This window comes from Microchirus variegatus (genome assembly GCF_963457635.1).
Source record: "Microchirus variegatus genome assembly, chromosome: 20".
Lineage (NCBI taxonomy): Eukaryota > Metazoa > Chordata > Actinopteri > Pleuronectiformes > Soleidae > Microchirus > Microchirus variegatus.
The window spans coordinates 2,617,996-2,632,421 of NC_139821.1; the positions used below are offsets into that span (position 1 = coordinate 2,617,996).

General features: G+C 39.8%; 3 protein-coding genes across 4 annotated transcripts in view; 1 reads left to right on the forward strand and 2 right to left on the reverse strand.

Annotated features, from left to right (window-relative positions):
• The window catches only part of creb3l2 (cAMP responsive element binding protein 3-like 2), a gene marked incomplete at its 5' end in the record, with an annotated part of 34,807 nt that extends 30,669 nt beyond the window's left edge, over window positions 1-4,138 (reverse strand). Inside the window, one exon of the mRNA XM_083906865.1 lies at window positions 4,040-4,138. Within this exon, the coding sequence (XP_083762991.1) occupies window positions 4,040-4,138 (99 nt within the window). The remainder of the gene's footprint in view (window positions 1-4,039) is intronic.
• Window positions 4,139-6,288: 2,150 nt separating this feature from the next.
• On the reverse strand, window positions 6,289-9,953 carry ssbp1 (single-stranded DNA binding protein 1). Of its 2 annotated transcripts, none has more exons than XM_083906596.1 (7): window positions 9,899-9,953; window positions 9,263-9,318; window positions 9,091-9,148; window positions 8,857-8,997; window positions 7,794-7,871; window positions 6,789-6,877; window positions 6,289-6,666 (listed from the first exon to the last, which is right to left on the reverse strand). In XM_083906596.1, exons 3-7 carry the CDS (start codon window positions 9,126-9,128, stop codon window positions 6,623-6,625), a joined length of 390 nt encoding a protein of 129 aa, XP_083762722.1. In that variant the 5' UTR covers window positions 9,129-9,148; window positions 9,263-9,318; window positions 9,899-9,953; the 3' UTR covers window positions 6,289-6,622. The 2 variants fall into 2 exon arrangements, with proteins under 2 accessions (XP_083762722.1, XP_083762721.1); XM_083906595.1 differs by having other exon boundaries at window positions 7,794-7,881.
• A 1,514-nt stretch (window positions 9,954-11,467) lies between these two features.
• Window positions 11,468-14,426, forward strand: part of lamb1b (laminin, beta 1b) — a 35,378-nt gene continuing 32,419 nt past the window's right edge. Inside the window, exons 1-3 of the mRNA XM_083906613.1 lie at window positions 11,468-11,596; window positions 11,900-12,072; window positions 13,875-14,016. Coding sequence (XP_083762739.1) covers window positions 11,566-11,596; window positions 11,900-12,072; window positions 13,875-14,016 — 346 coding nt within the window. The 5' untranslated portion in view covers window positions 11,468-11,565. The remainder of the gene's footprint in view (window positions 11,597-11,899; window positions 12,073-13,874; window positions 14,017-14,426) is intronic.

Here is a 14,426-nt window from a genome sequence, read left to right on the forward strand (position 1 = left end):
TTGCCAGTTAGCTCTGCTAGCTAGCGTTAGCAAAATCGCAAAAAAAAGTTGATGAGCGTCGCGTTCACCAAAATATCTCCAACAACGCATAGCGTTTTCTTTGCGTTAGCGTGAGACACAAACATTGTCAGGCGCGCTAACGGCGTCAACGCTAACGCATGTTACATTTGAATGACGACTGATCGGAAAAAGACGCGCGTGACGTCATGTTTATGTGTGGCGGCACCGGAGTTAGCTCTGTTAGCTCCTTTAGCGCGCCTACAGTCGAACTAGAGCGGTCTGTTAGCAGCAGCGCTACAAATAACCAGCGTACCTGTGTAACTGCATACGTGCACCTCTGTTTTTAAAGGTTAGCGTCACTTTAGAGACTAATTTTAACAGTCGGGAGTCACGTAAACATGGCGCCGCGTGCGTCTTTTTCCAGTCAGTCGCCGTAAACGCGCGTTATCGTCGACGCTCGCGCGTTAACATGCCCAGCAAACGCGTTTTCTGATTTTCCAGCTTCTTCGATGTGAATATCTTCAGGGTTTCTCTGCTGAATCGTTCTAGTTTGTGGTCCAAACCAGACGTTTCGAGAGCAGCGTCGTCGTCATCGACACTGATTAACATTTTACGTTAGTTGCAGCAAAGCAATAAAAAGAACAACCGCTGAAATAATTAAACCCGAGACGCCCCGAGCAGCAGAATGTGATTCAGTCAAGACAGAATCTGTAGCCTCAGGATGTGAATGAAGGTCCCGCATTCACTCAGTTCCAGCACAAGTCTTTACCTGTCTGGACCTTTTTTTATTCCCTAGAGGACGAGACACACACACACACACACACACTGAGTGTCTGAGTGTGTGTGTGTGTACTTGTATTTGTCACCTCTTAAGGACGCTGACCTTGATATTGCGGTCAGGTTATAGTTAAAGTTAGGGTTTAGTATAATAACACTTTGTTTAGACCGTCGTCTAAACTAATAAAATGAATGGAAGTCAATGTAGTGGTCCTGACAAGTACAGCTGAGAAAACCCGTGTGTGTGTGTGTCTCATCTTGTGGTGTCTGATTACCATTCTGCAAACCAGCTGGATTTTTCCCTGTGAACCCAACCACTCCCCCCATCGTCTACACACACACACACACACACACACACACACACACTCACAGTGTGAGCCAAACACACACATATGGCTGCAAGACACATAAAATATTTCAAGTTACATAACTGTACCGGGCCATTTAAAGGTCCTATACGTGTCATTTTTTAACTGCGCTGTACTTAAAACTATCATATCACACTAGTTTGTTGCCTGTATACTGTGCACTTGAAGACGGCGTTTTAGTTTGTATTTGTACCTGAACGGCTGTAAAACTAAACTCTTGTAAACTAAAAAGTTTACAAGAATTACATTTACACGCGTCACCGTAATTCGGTAGGATTTTTGTGTACTTTTGTTTAATTTTTAAAATTAAACAAATTTCACTTTTACTTTTGTATGTTTTTTGGAAGTACGAGGACAGGTGAATTATGAGGACAGGTGAACGACGAGAACGGGTGAACGACGAGGAAATGTGAGCGATTAAGACATGTGAACGATGAGGGCAGGTGAATCATGAGGATAGGTGAATGATGAGGACATGTGAACGATGTGGACAGGTGAGCGATGAGGACATGTGAACGATGGGGAAATGTGAACGATGAGGACACGTGAACGACGAAGACAGGTGAATCATGAGGATAGGTGAATGATGAGGACATGTGAACGATGTGGACAGGTGAGCGATGAGGACATGTGAACGATGAGGACACATGAACGATGAGGACACATGAGCCATGAGGACAGGTGAACGACGAGGACACGTGAACGACGAGGACACGTGAACGACGAGGACAGGTGAGCGACAAGGACACGTGAACGACGAGGACAGGTGAACGACGAGGACACGTGAACGATGAGGACAGGTGAATCATGAGGATAAGTGAACGATGAGGACAGGTGAATCATGAGGATAAGTGAACGATTAGGACAGGTGAACGATGTGGACAGGTGAGCGATGAGGACAGGTGAACGATGAGGACACGTGAACGATGAGGACATGTGAACGATGAGGACATGTGAACGATGAGGACAGGTAAACGATGACCGATAATTTTCATTTATAAAGTTTTGCGTTCTGGCCTCGGGCTCGGCTGCTGCTGCTGCTGCTGCTGCTGCTTCGACTCTTATCGACATCTGCCAGACGTCGATAATCTAATCCAGTCAACTTTTCTTCAAAGACACACACGCACACACACACACACACACACACACACACACACACAGATATGTGTGTGATGTGAAAATGCCACGGCTCAAAAAGCTGCTGGAGTTAAATTAGCTCCCAGTGAGAATGTGAGGGAGAAAATGTCTCAGGGGGTTAGGCTTGAAAAGTGACATTCCGCATAAAGCAATGATTTACATAAATACAACAAACTAAAGTGAAAAAAAAAAAAAAAAAAAGTACAATAGACGAACACAGTAGAAAATATTCAACGTGGAATCGACTGCACGGGGGAAGAATTTGGTCGGCTAGCGATGCGTTCAACAGCAGGCGTCCATCAACACACACACACACACACACTCTAAATAAACCCTGGAATCTGGGCACACACTGGGTCTTTTATTTTGAAGGAGGAGCCCAAGTGCCAGTGCATTATTAGACACATTAAACAAGATATTATTTATTTAAAGGTTTGAAACAAGATAATTTTTTTTCACTATAACAACAATACATATATATTTATACATATATATATATATATGTATATATATATATATATATATGTATATATATATATATATATATATATATATATATATATATATGTGTATATATATGTTATATTTATCACCGTGCCTCTTATAAATAATCAAAACAAAATATGAGGATGTTTTAAAAAAAGATGCCACGGTGGTAACACTACATTTTTCCACATAAATGGGGGACTATCCTTTCAGACGGCCCCCCACCCCCTCCCCCCTCCCCCCCAATGAGTCAGAGCCACCACTGCTGATGGAAAACAGGAGCAATCGTTCACCCGTTAAAGAAAAAAATAGAACGTCAGCGAGCCCGAGTGTATTTTCACTGTGATTATAATCAAATACAAACACTGAAAACTAGCTTTAAACTAAAGATACGACTATTAAAAAGTTTGTTATCCGTCATAAAAGTTTGATTCATTTTTGTCTTTACAAATTCATCGAGTATAGATAGATGAAATCGCGGATTTAGCAGGAGAAACTAAGTTAATTGTAGTTAAACGTCATTACGGATGGATTCTCAGCACTAGTACAGAGTGTATTTCAGGCTAAACTGAAATGTTAGAAATGAATGTATGTCAATCCTGGACCCCAAGGCTCAAGCTGTGAATGGAGAGCAAGGCACCAGACACTACACACACACACACACTCACACACACACACACACACACACACACACACACACACACACTCATGCACGTTTACTATTTCTGTCAGGACACTGCATCGACTTCTACTCGTTTGTACAACTTTAACCAGTCACTAACTTACCTTAACCTATCACCACAACTAGCACTTATCGCTAACTTTAACCTGCACTTCAATTTAAAAAAAAGAAAAAAAAAAAAGTGCTTCTGCCTCATTAGAACCAGGTTTTGGACTCTATGCGTCCTCATTGCGTCAGTGTCTGTACGCGGTCTGCAAAAGGTGGCAAAAACCAGAACGCGACACGTTGTTTTTTTTTGTTTTTTTTAAACACAGCCATTACTGCAAGAATTTAGAATAACTCACCACAACTAGCGTGCACCTCAAAAAAAAAACGGTGGTCCTCGTTGTGTCGGTGTTCGTACGCGGTCTTCGAAAGGTCACAAAAACCAGAACACGCAAACACAAACACAAACACGCTCCACTGAAACGTGCATTAAAGTGAGATTGAGGGTGATTAATTCAACGACTGTGACCGTGCAAGTGTCTGTGCACACTCCTCCATCCATCCATCCATCCATCCATCCATCCATCCAGGGTGAATCACTTACATTGGGGTAGAGCACCGAGTCCATCTCTGCAGCCTCCGAGAGTTCACTGAGGTTTCTGTCCCAGTGAAGGAAAGCTTCACCACTGTCCATCATCTCCATGATTCTTCTTCTCCTTTTTCTTCTTCTACTTCTTCTTCTTCTCCACCAGCTGCAGCAGAAATAGTAGAAGAAGTGACGACGACGATGATGATGATGATGAGGATGATGCTTTAGTCAAAACTGGAACTCCAAGCTCCAAAAAAAAAGTTTCCAACAACTTCTGTGAGTGAAGGACAGGAAGGAGGAAAAAAAAAATAAAAGTCCCAGCTGTTTTGTGTTTGTTTTCAGAATAAAGGCCTGACAGAGCAGCAGAGCTCACACTCAGAGTTAATATTAATAATGTTGCTGTTGTTGTTGTTGTTGTTGTTGATCATCTCCTCTCCGCGTCGGTGTCCACACAGACACTCTCCTCTTTCCTCTCTTCTCTTTTCTTTTCTTCCTCCTCTCAAACGCAGACACTCAGGAATGTGTGGGCGGAGTCGCCGGCGATTTAAAAAACACACACACCCAGAAATTAGCAGCGATATTTCACTTTAAAAATGCGAAGTTAAACCCGAGGATTCGGACGAACGAAACACTTCCCGAGAGAAAGAGTTGACAGAAAGTGTCGCAAATGTTAGCTTAAAACCGCTCAAGTGACTCGTCTTTTCCAGCAGTTTGAGACTTTGAGCGTCAGCCGCTCATGCTAGCAAGACCAAACATCCGGTTAGCGATTTCAAAATAAAGCGCTCTTCCGTTTCTTCGCAGCCAAATGCATTTTTTAATAAACTCTCTACTTCCACTACAACAAATATAATTATGTTAATAAACAACAAAGTACTTTTCCTCCTTTGCGTTACAAGTTTACACCTGCTGATTTTGTGATTTTTCAAGAAATAAAACAACAAAGGAAATATAATTTATTTTCCAACCGTAATCTAACCCATTTTAAACCAGCTGATACTAATAGAAAATAAACAAAAACATTGGAATTGACATTAAAATGTCAGTTTACGCTCTAAATAAAGTGGTAGAACCACAAGCACCAATAAATATGACGGAATTTTTTTTTTTTTCAAACATAATCTAGCAAATGAAACATTTTAAACCGGCAAATACTAAAAGACAATGAACGCAACCTGATATTAAATACGTAATCACCCAAAAGTTATACAGAAGCTTTTTATTTAGAAATTAAAGTCAACACTTCCGGTGTCTCGGTCTCTTCTGGTTTGACTGAAGCCACAGGTTTCTCCCCACTCCGACTCAAAGCCCCGCCCACAACACTCACACTTGACCAATCAGGAGTCTCCTGAGTTTAAAGCCCGTGCCGGTGACTTTGATTGACAGGTGACGGCGGCGAATCAGATAAGGCCAAGAATACCTCTGAAGTGAAGGGCCCGCCCCCCGTTGTCACGGAAACAGCAGTGACGAGACCTAAGAAAATAAGAGTTTGCTCACATTTAATCCATTTAAAAACAAAAATGTCTTGATTTTCTTGCGTTTATTTGTTTCTATTTTACTTATATATACATATATATCAATGTATGTATATATACGGTACATATTAACACATATATATATATATATATATGTATAAATATTATTAAAATATTAAAACGTTCATGTTGCGACTGTGGGAAAAGAAAACTAAATCATTGAGAAGTGTGCGATAAAAATCATAAAGGAAACCACGAGTCACTGTGGAGGAAGTGGAGAGAAAAAAAAGGTGCAATAACAAGAGGTTTAATAGAGGAAATAATAATGAAATAAAAAAATATTTAAACAGAGCTCTTATGCATTTAAAATATAATTATTATTCTTGGTATGTGTGACTTTAAGCGAGTTAATCAGCCTGAATTAGCTGCCGGGAGTTCAAACTATCATTTATATATGAATTTTAGCCAACATTATGTCAAAATTATGAGATTATTGCGCCAAAAAGTGCGAGTAAACACGAAAAACATCGTAATCCTCCTCCACTGGAGACTGATACGGCAAAAAACGTCTGCTTTTATTCCAGATTTCAGTAAGTAATAATCAAATAAATGTCAGTTTATTGTGGCAAAATGTGACAAAATCGTCGTCTTTCCTGTGCGATTTCAAAATAAAAGCGAGAAGTGGGACTTTCTCGTTCAGAAACTTGTTTCCTGACGGAAAAAGAAGTAGAAAATATCAGAGATTTGTCATTTTTTATAGACACTTTATGACGTGAAGACATCGACTTGGAGAAATAAGGAATAACCGGAACAGAAATGTAAAGAAATATCAAACACGTGAGTCAGAAGGTAAAAATTGTCTGAATCTCAAAACCAACACAGAAGAAAACGTTGAATGTCGTTGTTAATAATGAGCTAAACATTTTAAGTGTATTTTTATCACTCACAGAAGTTGAGAAAACTGGCATTAAATGTATTTTTGGAACATTATATATAACACAATAAAAATAATAGTGAATATAGATATATATACACACACACATACTGCAGGAGTGCATGATCAGTGTGTCACATCTTATTCTGTCCCCCCTTAAGTATAAACAAGACGATAGAAAAAGGAGCCGGTTCAGACTTTGTCTCTGACGTTGTCGCTCAGGAAGATGATGCTGTCTGAAAAGACAAAGACAAAACAAACACGTTTGTGCGTTTACTCTCTCGTAAAAACAAGGGGTGCTGTAATCCGCGTGCTCGTGTTTTGTGGGATTAGCGTTTTTTTAATTTAGTAATCCGACCTGCGATGATGGTCGTCGCCTGACGTCGCACCTGGTTCTTGTCCACGTACTCGCCGTAATCCAGTTTCCCCTCCACAATAATCCTGGACCTGAAAGAGACAAGACTTTGAGACTCTTTTAATCTGAAATTAGCGTTCGTACGCGTTAGCGGTTAGCGGCGTTAACGCACTTTAACGCACGCCGCGTTTCCACGACGAGTGACCGGAAACGGACGCGCGTGACGTCGTGTTTTACGTGACGTCCCGATGTGTTAAGACCAGTCTCAAAAGTAACGCTAAACTTTAAAAACAGCTAACGGGCGCTAAAAGGGCTAACTGGTAAACGGTGCCGCGGCACGTAAACATGGCGTCACGCGTGTCTTTTTCCAGTCAATCGTCATGGAAACGCGTCGTGCTTTAGCGTCGATGCTACACACAGGATTATTTAATCCGGGCGAAGCCGCACAACTAATGGCGCATTCCATTTTTTTTTTAATCGGAAATCGGAAGGCAGACTGCGTTCAAGTTGGAAAATCGGCTAAAATGTTAAATCACGACATTGAAACGATGAATATATTTGACAGAATTTCAAAATAAAGGCGCTGTTCACAATACATACGTATTTATGATGCTGTATTTTTTACGACTGAAGGTTGCTCCAACATGATGGGGGTGGGGGGGGCCCTCAAGTTCCAGTAAAAGCCCCCCTTGTGGCTCACGCTAGCCGAAGAAAACACTCTACGCGTCATGGATTAAATAGATAAATGAGTCGGAAATCACATGTTGGGATATTTTAGTGAACGCGACATTAACGTTTTTTTTTTTATTTGCCCATTGAAAAAGACTCAGAAGAGGCTAAACGCTAACACTGGACGATAAAAAAAGAACTCGTACGTAGAGGAGCAGTGACGTTAATTGACATTTATCAATGGTTTTCCATTTAAAATCAACATCAACATACATACATATATATATATATACACACAAAAAATATATATATGGATATACAAATTGATAAAAAACGTACCCTTTCTTGACGTACTGGTAGGCCACGTCTCTCAGACCAGGTTTGAAGATAGATATGCGATGCCACGTCGTCTTCTGACTGACGTCACCTGACAGAGACAGCGTTAGCACGTTAGCAAGCGTCGCGTCGCGTCACAAAACTCACAAAATATTAAAATAATATTGTGTTATAGCATACGACACATTATAGACATGAATTATTGACAGGTTTTTTAAAATCAACGTTCACTTTGACTATTTCACTTTCCGGCGCAACGATGACCTCTAGCGGCAGAAAACGGGTACAACGTTCTCAACGGACAAACATGATTATAAACGTAAACATTTGTCATAAAATTTATATTAAAGGAGTTTTTAAAAAAGGCCCAATTTTAGCTTCATGTGAGGAAACCTTCACAATCGACGCCAAAATAAAATCCAGGAGAAAACGGTGACAGTTGACGTCTGACCCTGAGTTCTAATCAGTGAGATTATTCACTGTTTGTCCTTCAGATGTTTTAGAATATGCCAAGAATCAGGAGGAGGAGGAGGATGAAGGTCAGGCCATTTTGACTTGTTGATAAGCTCCTACCAGACAAACACAGCGTGGGAGACTTTTATTTTGACAGGTCTGTTTGTACACGGTTTCAAATACTTCACATTTTTTTTGTGTGCGAGCGTGTGAAGACGTGGAGTTTTAACGTAAATAAAATGGTCCTCGACGTTACTTCAGAGCAAAAGAAGAGCGATAAATCGGTTTGATCGACTAATTAACTGGCGTATTCTTCTTTATTAACGTCCGGTTGTGACAAATTATGTATTTTTTGTTCTAGGAAACTTGATAAATGACACTAAAATGTGTATTTTTGTAGAGAGGCAAAGCGGGAATCGAACCCCCGACCTTCACATTGAGTCAAACGTTAAACCAATGCTGTTCCAGATTAAAATTTGAACTAAAAAGCACGTTGATTTTCTCATAAATCCATGCAGGGAAGTTGCAAGACAATCTCTTATTTTGAAATGTTCTTCTCAAACTAGAAAAGGGCAGCAGAGCTGGCTTTCAAAATAAAAGCGCACCACCGTACCCGTGGAGCCGACCTCGGCCTCTCCGGAGCGCCACATCTCGTTGGTCGCCAGCGAGAAGATGGTGACGGGGTTCCGACCTTCCACTTGTCTCATCACGGGATCCTGACCGACGCGACCCAACAGCTGGACGCGGTTTATGGCTGCGGAGAGCGTGAGACACACGTGGAGTCAAGTTTAATTTAACACTTTTTTATTGTGTGTTAAATGTGTTTAAAGGAACATATTTGACTCACATCTCTCCAGGATGAGGCTGGCGTCTGTGGTGATGCATCTCACCGCCTGTCTGAAGATCTGGAAAACAATGTCAACAACAACAAACATGAGCAGGAAATACACTTATAGTAGAACTATAAATATATGTATATATATATATGTAAACAGTAAAAACAACAATTTCCTTCTCACCTGAGCCGAGGCGTTTCTAAACATCTTCTCTTCTTCTCAGCAAAAAAAACTAGAAACTAGATGAAAGAAAACCAGTTTAGTGATATATAGATATATATACAATATAAATAAATCAACAATAACAATGTTGTGGTATTTTACAGAGGAGAAAATAACAAATAATAGCAGCATACTCAGTTATTTGAAGCTACTTGGTTCAACACGTGCCATCGTCCGTTTTGTTGTGACCCATAATAAGCATGTATTTTACCTTTTTTCTATAATAAAGGTGTGTTGTATTGAAATAATCCACTAGCCGATTAAAACAGGAGATGTTGATCTATTTTAATACATTAAAAGTTGTGTGTATAATAAGCCGTGTGTTTATGTTGTGGCGAATCAGCGGAAAAAATGTACATTTTCTGAATGAGATTTGGTCAAAGTCAAAGCGTCGCCGTCTCACGGCAGCAACGAGGCTCGCGCAGTCTCCCGCCACCGGATGATGCGAACGCGAAATAAAGTCCGGAAAAAGAACGTTTTTCTCGGCGCGCTTAGGTTTTCGTGCCGCGGCGAATGATCAGCGGAGAAACGACAATGTGTTGGTGTTGAAGTGTGTAATAAAACCCCTTGAATACACACAAATACTGCCAAACTCACCACATACTGCACTTCGGAAAGACTTCAGTCCGTAACCTCGCGCTGTTTCCGGTCCGTCTCCGAAACAAATCCGACACACACTACCGGAACTGAGTTAAAGTTCCGCCTGTTCAAAACATCTGGCAAAAATAATTTTTAATATTTTAAGTGCGTATTCGACGTAAGTATACTACTTTTAATATACTACTACTCCCATTACTACTACTGCTACTAATATTACGCCCATTACTACTCCTACTACTACTACTACAACTACTTCTTGTACTGCTACAATTACAACCAAAACCTACTTATTGCCCTTCTATTACGACTCAACATAAACTTTAAGCTAATAGCTAGATAGATAGCTAACTTTAAGCTGATAGATAGATAGATAGATAGATAGATAGATAGATAGATAGATAGATAGATAGATAGATAGATAGATAGATAGATAGATAGATAGATAGATAGATAGATAATTTTAAGCTAATAGATATTTAGATAGATAATTTTAAGCTAATAGATAGATAGATAGATAGATAGATAGATAGATAGATAGATAGATAGATAGATAGATAGATAGATAGATAGATAGATAGATAGATGGATAACGTTAAGCTAATAGATAGATAGACAGATAGCAATTGTTTAGCTAACTTTAAGCTAATAGCTAGATAGATTGCTAACTTTAAGCTGATAGACAGACAGACAGACAGACAGACAGACAGACAGACAGACAGACAGACAGATAGATAGACAGATAGATAGATAGATAGATAGATAGATAGATAGATAGATAGATAGATAGATAGATAGATAGATAGATAGATAGATAGATAGATAATTTTAAGCTAATAGATATTTAGATAGATAATTTTAAGCTAATAGATAGATAGATAGATAGATAGATAGATAGATAGATAGATAGATAGATAGATAGATAGATAGATAGATAGATAGATAGATAGATAGATAACGTTAAGCTAATAGATAGACAGACAGATAGCAATTGTTTAGCTAACTTTAAGCTAATAGCTAGATAGATTGCTAACTTTAAGCTGATAGATAGATAGATAGATAGATAGATAGATAGATAGATAGATAGATAGATAGATAGATAGATAGATAGATAGATAGATAGATGGATAAATAATTTTAAGCTAATAGATAGACAGACAGATAGCAATTGTTTAGCCAACTTTAAGCTAATAGCTAGATAGATTGCTAACTTTAAGCTGATAGATAGATAGACAGACAGACAGACAGACAGACAGATAGATAGATAGATAGATAGATAGATAGATAGATAGATAGATAGATAGATAGATAGATAGATAGATAGATAGATAGATAGATAGATAGATAGATAGATAGAAAGATAGATAGATAGATAGATAGATAGATAGATAGATAGATAGATAGATAGATCGTTTAGCCAACTTTAAGTAGATAGGTGTGTCCAGCAGATGGTGCTGTGGCGCTGCCTTTGCTGCTGTTGACAGCGGGGTGGAGTTGCTTTGGTTTGTTGGTGGGATGTGAACTTTTTTTGAGGGGGAAAACTCCCTCTGCCTGACTCTCTCACACATTCTCACACTCTCTCACACACACTCTCACACACACTGACAGCGACACAGACAGGAGCCACAGACGCTGGTCGAGTCTTCAGATCTCCACAGTTGGAGAAGATGATGGTCCTGGTGATAGCAGCAGCTCTGGGTGAGTAGACGTCTTCTCCCTCTTTATCTGTGTGTGTGTGTGTGTGTGAACGTTAGGAGTGAAGAACTTCTCTCCAGCACAAACACATGTAATGAGATCCATATGCAAACCATTAGGACTCAAGTCAGTCTTTTTTTTCGCTGCGTATTCCCAGAAGTGACATGGACCGAGAGGATTCTAAAAAAAACCCCCATCTTTTACTACTTTTTTACAGAGAATCCACATGTTTTTTTTTAAGCCGAAACAATCCTTTTTTTTTATAAATAAGTGAAACATCCATGCGTTTTCATCACCTCTCCACAGCTGTGTGCGCCGCCGTCACCGCTCAGCTGCCAGAGTTTGCAGATGTGTGCACAGAGGGCAGCTGTTACCCGGCCACAGGTGACCTCCTGATCGGCCGAGCGCACAAACTCAGCGTCACGTCCACCTGCGGCCTCCGCGAGCCCGAGCGCTTCTGCATCGTGGGACACCTGGAGGTAAGAGAACCGAGAAGAACCGAAGCTGCGGCAGATGTTTTTCCCCACTGAGATCCTGGAGTTATCTTCATCAGGGGGTTCTCAAAGACTGGGGTGGGACCCACGGATGGGTCACAGGGGACATTTCCTGGCTCCCCAAACAACCTTTTAGTTCACTTATATGTGTTTATTTTGAAATAGTTTGCACGAAATGAGATTGTAATTCATTACATTTATTCACCGATTGATCAGAGACGAGTAAAATGCTGATTCTTACCTGGAAATAGTGAATAAACAGTTGCCCAAAACGACTATGAGTCGATTTTCTTGAACAATTGAACAATTTCTTGTAAAATCTAGAAACATAAAACAAAATTTGACCAAAATAAACATTCCAAAGAAGTTTAAAACTTAACCAAATCCAAAAGACTTGGATTTTATTTCAATATATAACTTGATAACTTCACTTTGAATCAACTTAAATCATGTGACCAATTGAGGTATTTATTTTTATTTCTTAAAGTTCGATAATTTCCCTTTAAAAAAAATGTACATTTTGACAAAAAACGTCTTATTTTTTCACTTCATTTTCTGCATTTTGACAATTCTTTTCTCAAGAGCTTGAACATTCAAACTCATCGCGCCTTGAATAAACTTGATAACTTGAATTTTAATGGACTTAATTCACGCAGTTGTTAGAAATTTAAGTATAAATTTGATATTTTCCTTTAAAATGTCACTTTTTTGCCTTTTAAACCCCCCCCCCAAAAAACTCATAAGAACTTTATTATCCACAGTTTCATTTTCCACTGATGAAATGTTTTTACGTCAGTGACTTATCACTGTGTGTGTGTGTGTGTGTGTGTGCGTGTGTGTGTGGGAGTGCAGACATTCCCCCCCTTCACAATAAAAGCTCTGTGTGGCCTCAACAATACAGTCTCTGTATGTTGATGTGAGGCAGAAGAGAGGAGGACGTTCTCTCTCTCAGGATGAGCACAGTCGACAAGAATGAGCTGCAGATAAAGACGACAGGAAGTTTCACGACACTCTTTTTTTCTCTCTTTCTTATTTTTGTGTGGAGCGGAGACACGCCCTCTTCTTTAGGCTCCGCCCCCCCCCCCCCAGATTTCGACACAGACATACTGGAGATTTTTGGCTCTTATTTCGCCACAAACTGACATAATGTGAGATTTAAGTGTGTGAACCAGAGCTCTGACTGTGTCTATATATACTGTGTGTATATATAGTATATATATACTATATTTTAATTGAATGCAATTAGCTTAATTTTAAAGTCCTTAAGCGTTTTTGGGGGTCAAAAGGCAAAAAAAATCATAATTTAATTTTAAAGGAAAATATCAAACTTATACTTAAACTGGTAACACCTGCATTAAAATTAAAATTATCCAGTTTATTCAAGTCATGATTAGTTTCAATGTTCAATTTCTTAAGAGAAAAAATTGTAAAAAATTGTTTGTTTTTTTTAAAGGAAATTGTCAAAGGAATATAGGCCCCGCCCACTGACTCCCAGAGAAGCTCAGCTTCAAGTGGTTGAATTTTGTCCCAAAACGAAGTGTCACTGTCCACTGTCTCTCTCTCCCGACTGACGTGAGATTCCGTGCAGAACAATGAGCGAGTAAAGTTAAGAAAGAGAGCTAATTTTACACGTGCTGCTGCACATCAATAAAAGTGTAGACACCATCGAGGGGAATTGGGGCCTTGAAAAGTCCTTGAATTTGATGTCAACGAAGGTGTGCGAACCCTGACTGTGATTCGACAGGCCGTTAATCTCAATTTCCTGTCTTTTTAATCTAATCCGTCAGGAGGACACGCAGGCCAAGTGTTTCACCTGCGACTCGAGGGACATGTACGAGGAGGGCAGCAACACGGTGAGCCACACCATCGAGAACGTGGTCACCACCTTCGCGCCCAACCGCCTCAAAACCTGGTGGCAGTCGGAGAACGGTGAGAAAAAAACAACTGTTACGACGAAATTATAGCGACATTTTGATCGTGGATGGAATGAACCTTTAAAACTGCAAGTATTCAGACAGGGTAGTATTTTTGTGGAACCGACCTTTAAAACACAAGCCCCGCCCCCTCCCTAAATCGCCCCTCCCCCTTCCAAACACCTGCGTCTAACTGTCCAAAAACTGGCGGAAAAACAGAGAAAACAACATGTTTTCAAGTTGTCATATTTCAAGAACGGTGAATGATACAGATTATATTTTTGGTTTGTGAGCGTCAGGAGGCTTTCAGGAGCTCCCACTTTTAAATTTGTGAAAAACGGGGGTGAATTGACCGAGAAATTACTTTTTTAAAATCACCCTCGTCTTCATTTAAGTTTTTAACATGGGAGTCAATGGGAGCTTTGA

Bases quoted from the DNA above. Each gene is read 5' to 3' on its own strand.
- ssbp1 (XM_083906595.1), bottom strand. From the start codon at position 9,286: ATGTTTAGAAACGCCTCGGCTCAG. The intron at 8,998-9,090 runs GTGAGTCAAATA...CGCTCTCCGCAG, and splicing joins CAGCCTCATCCTGGAGAGAT to CCATAAACCGCGTCCAGCTG. The intron at 6,667-6,788 runs GTCGGATTACTA...TTGTCTTTTCAG, and splicing joins GGCGACGACCATCATCGCAG to ACAGCATCATCTTCCTGAGC.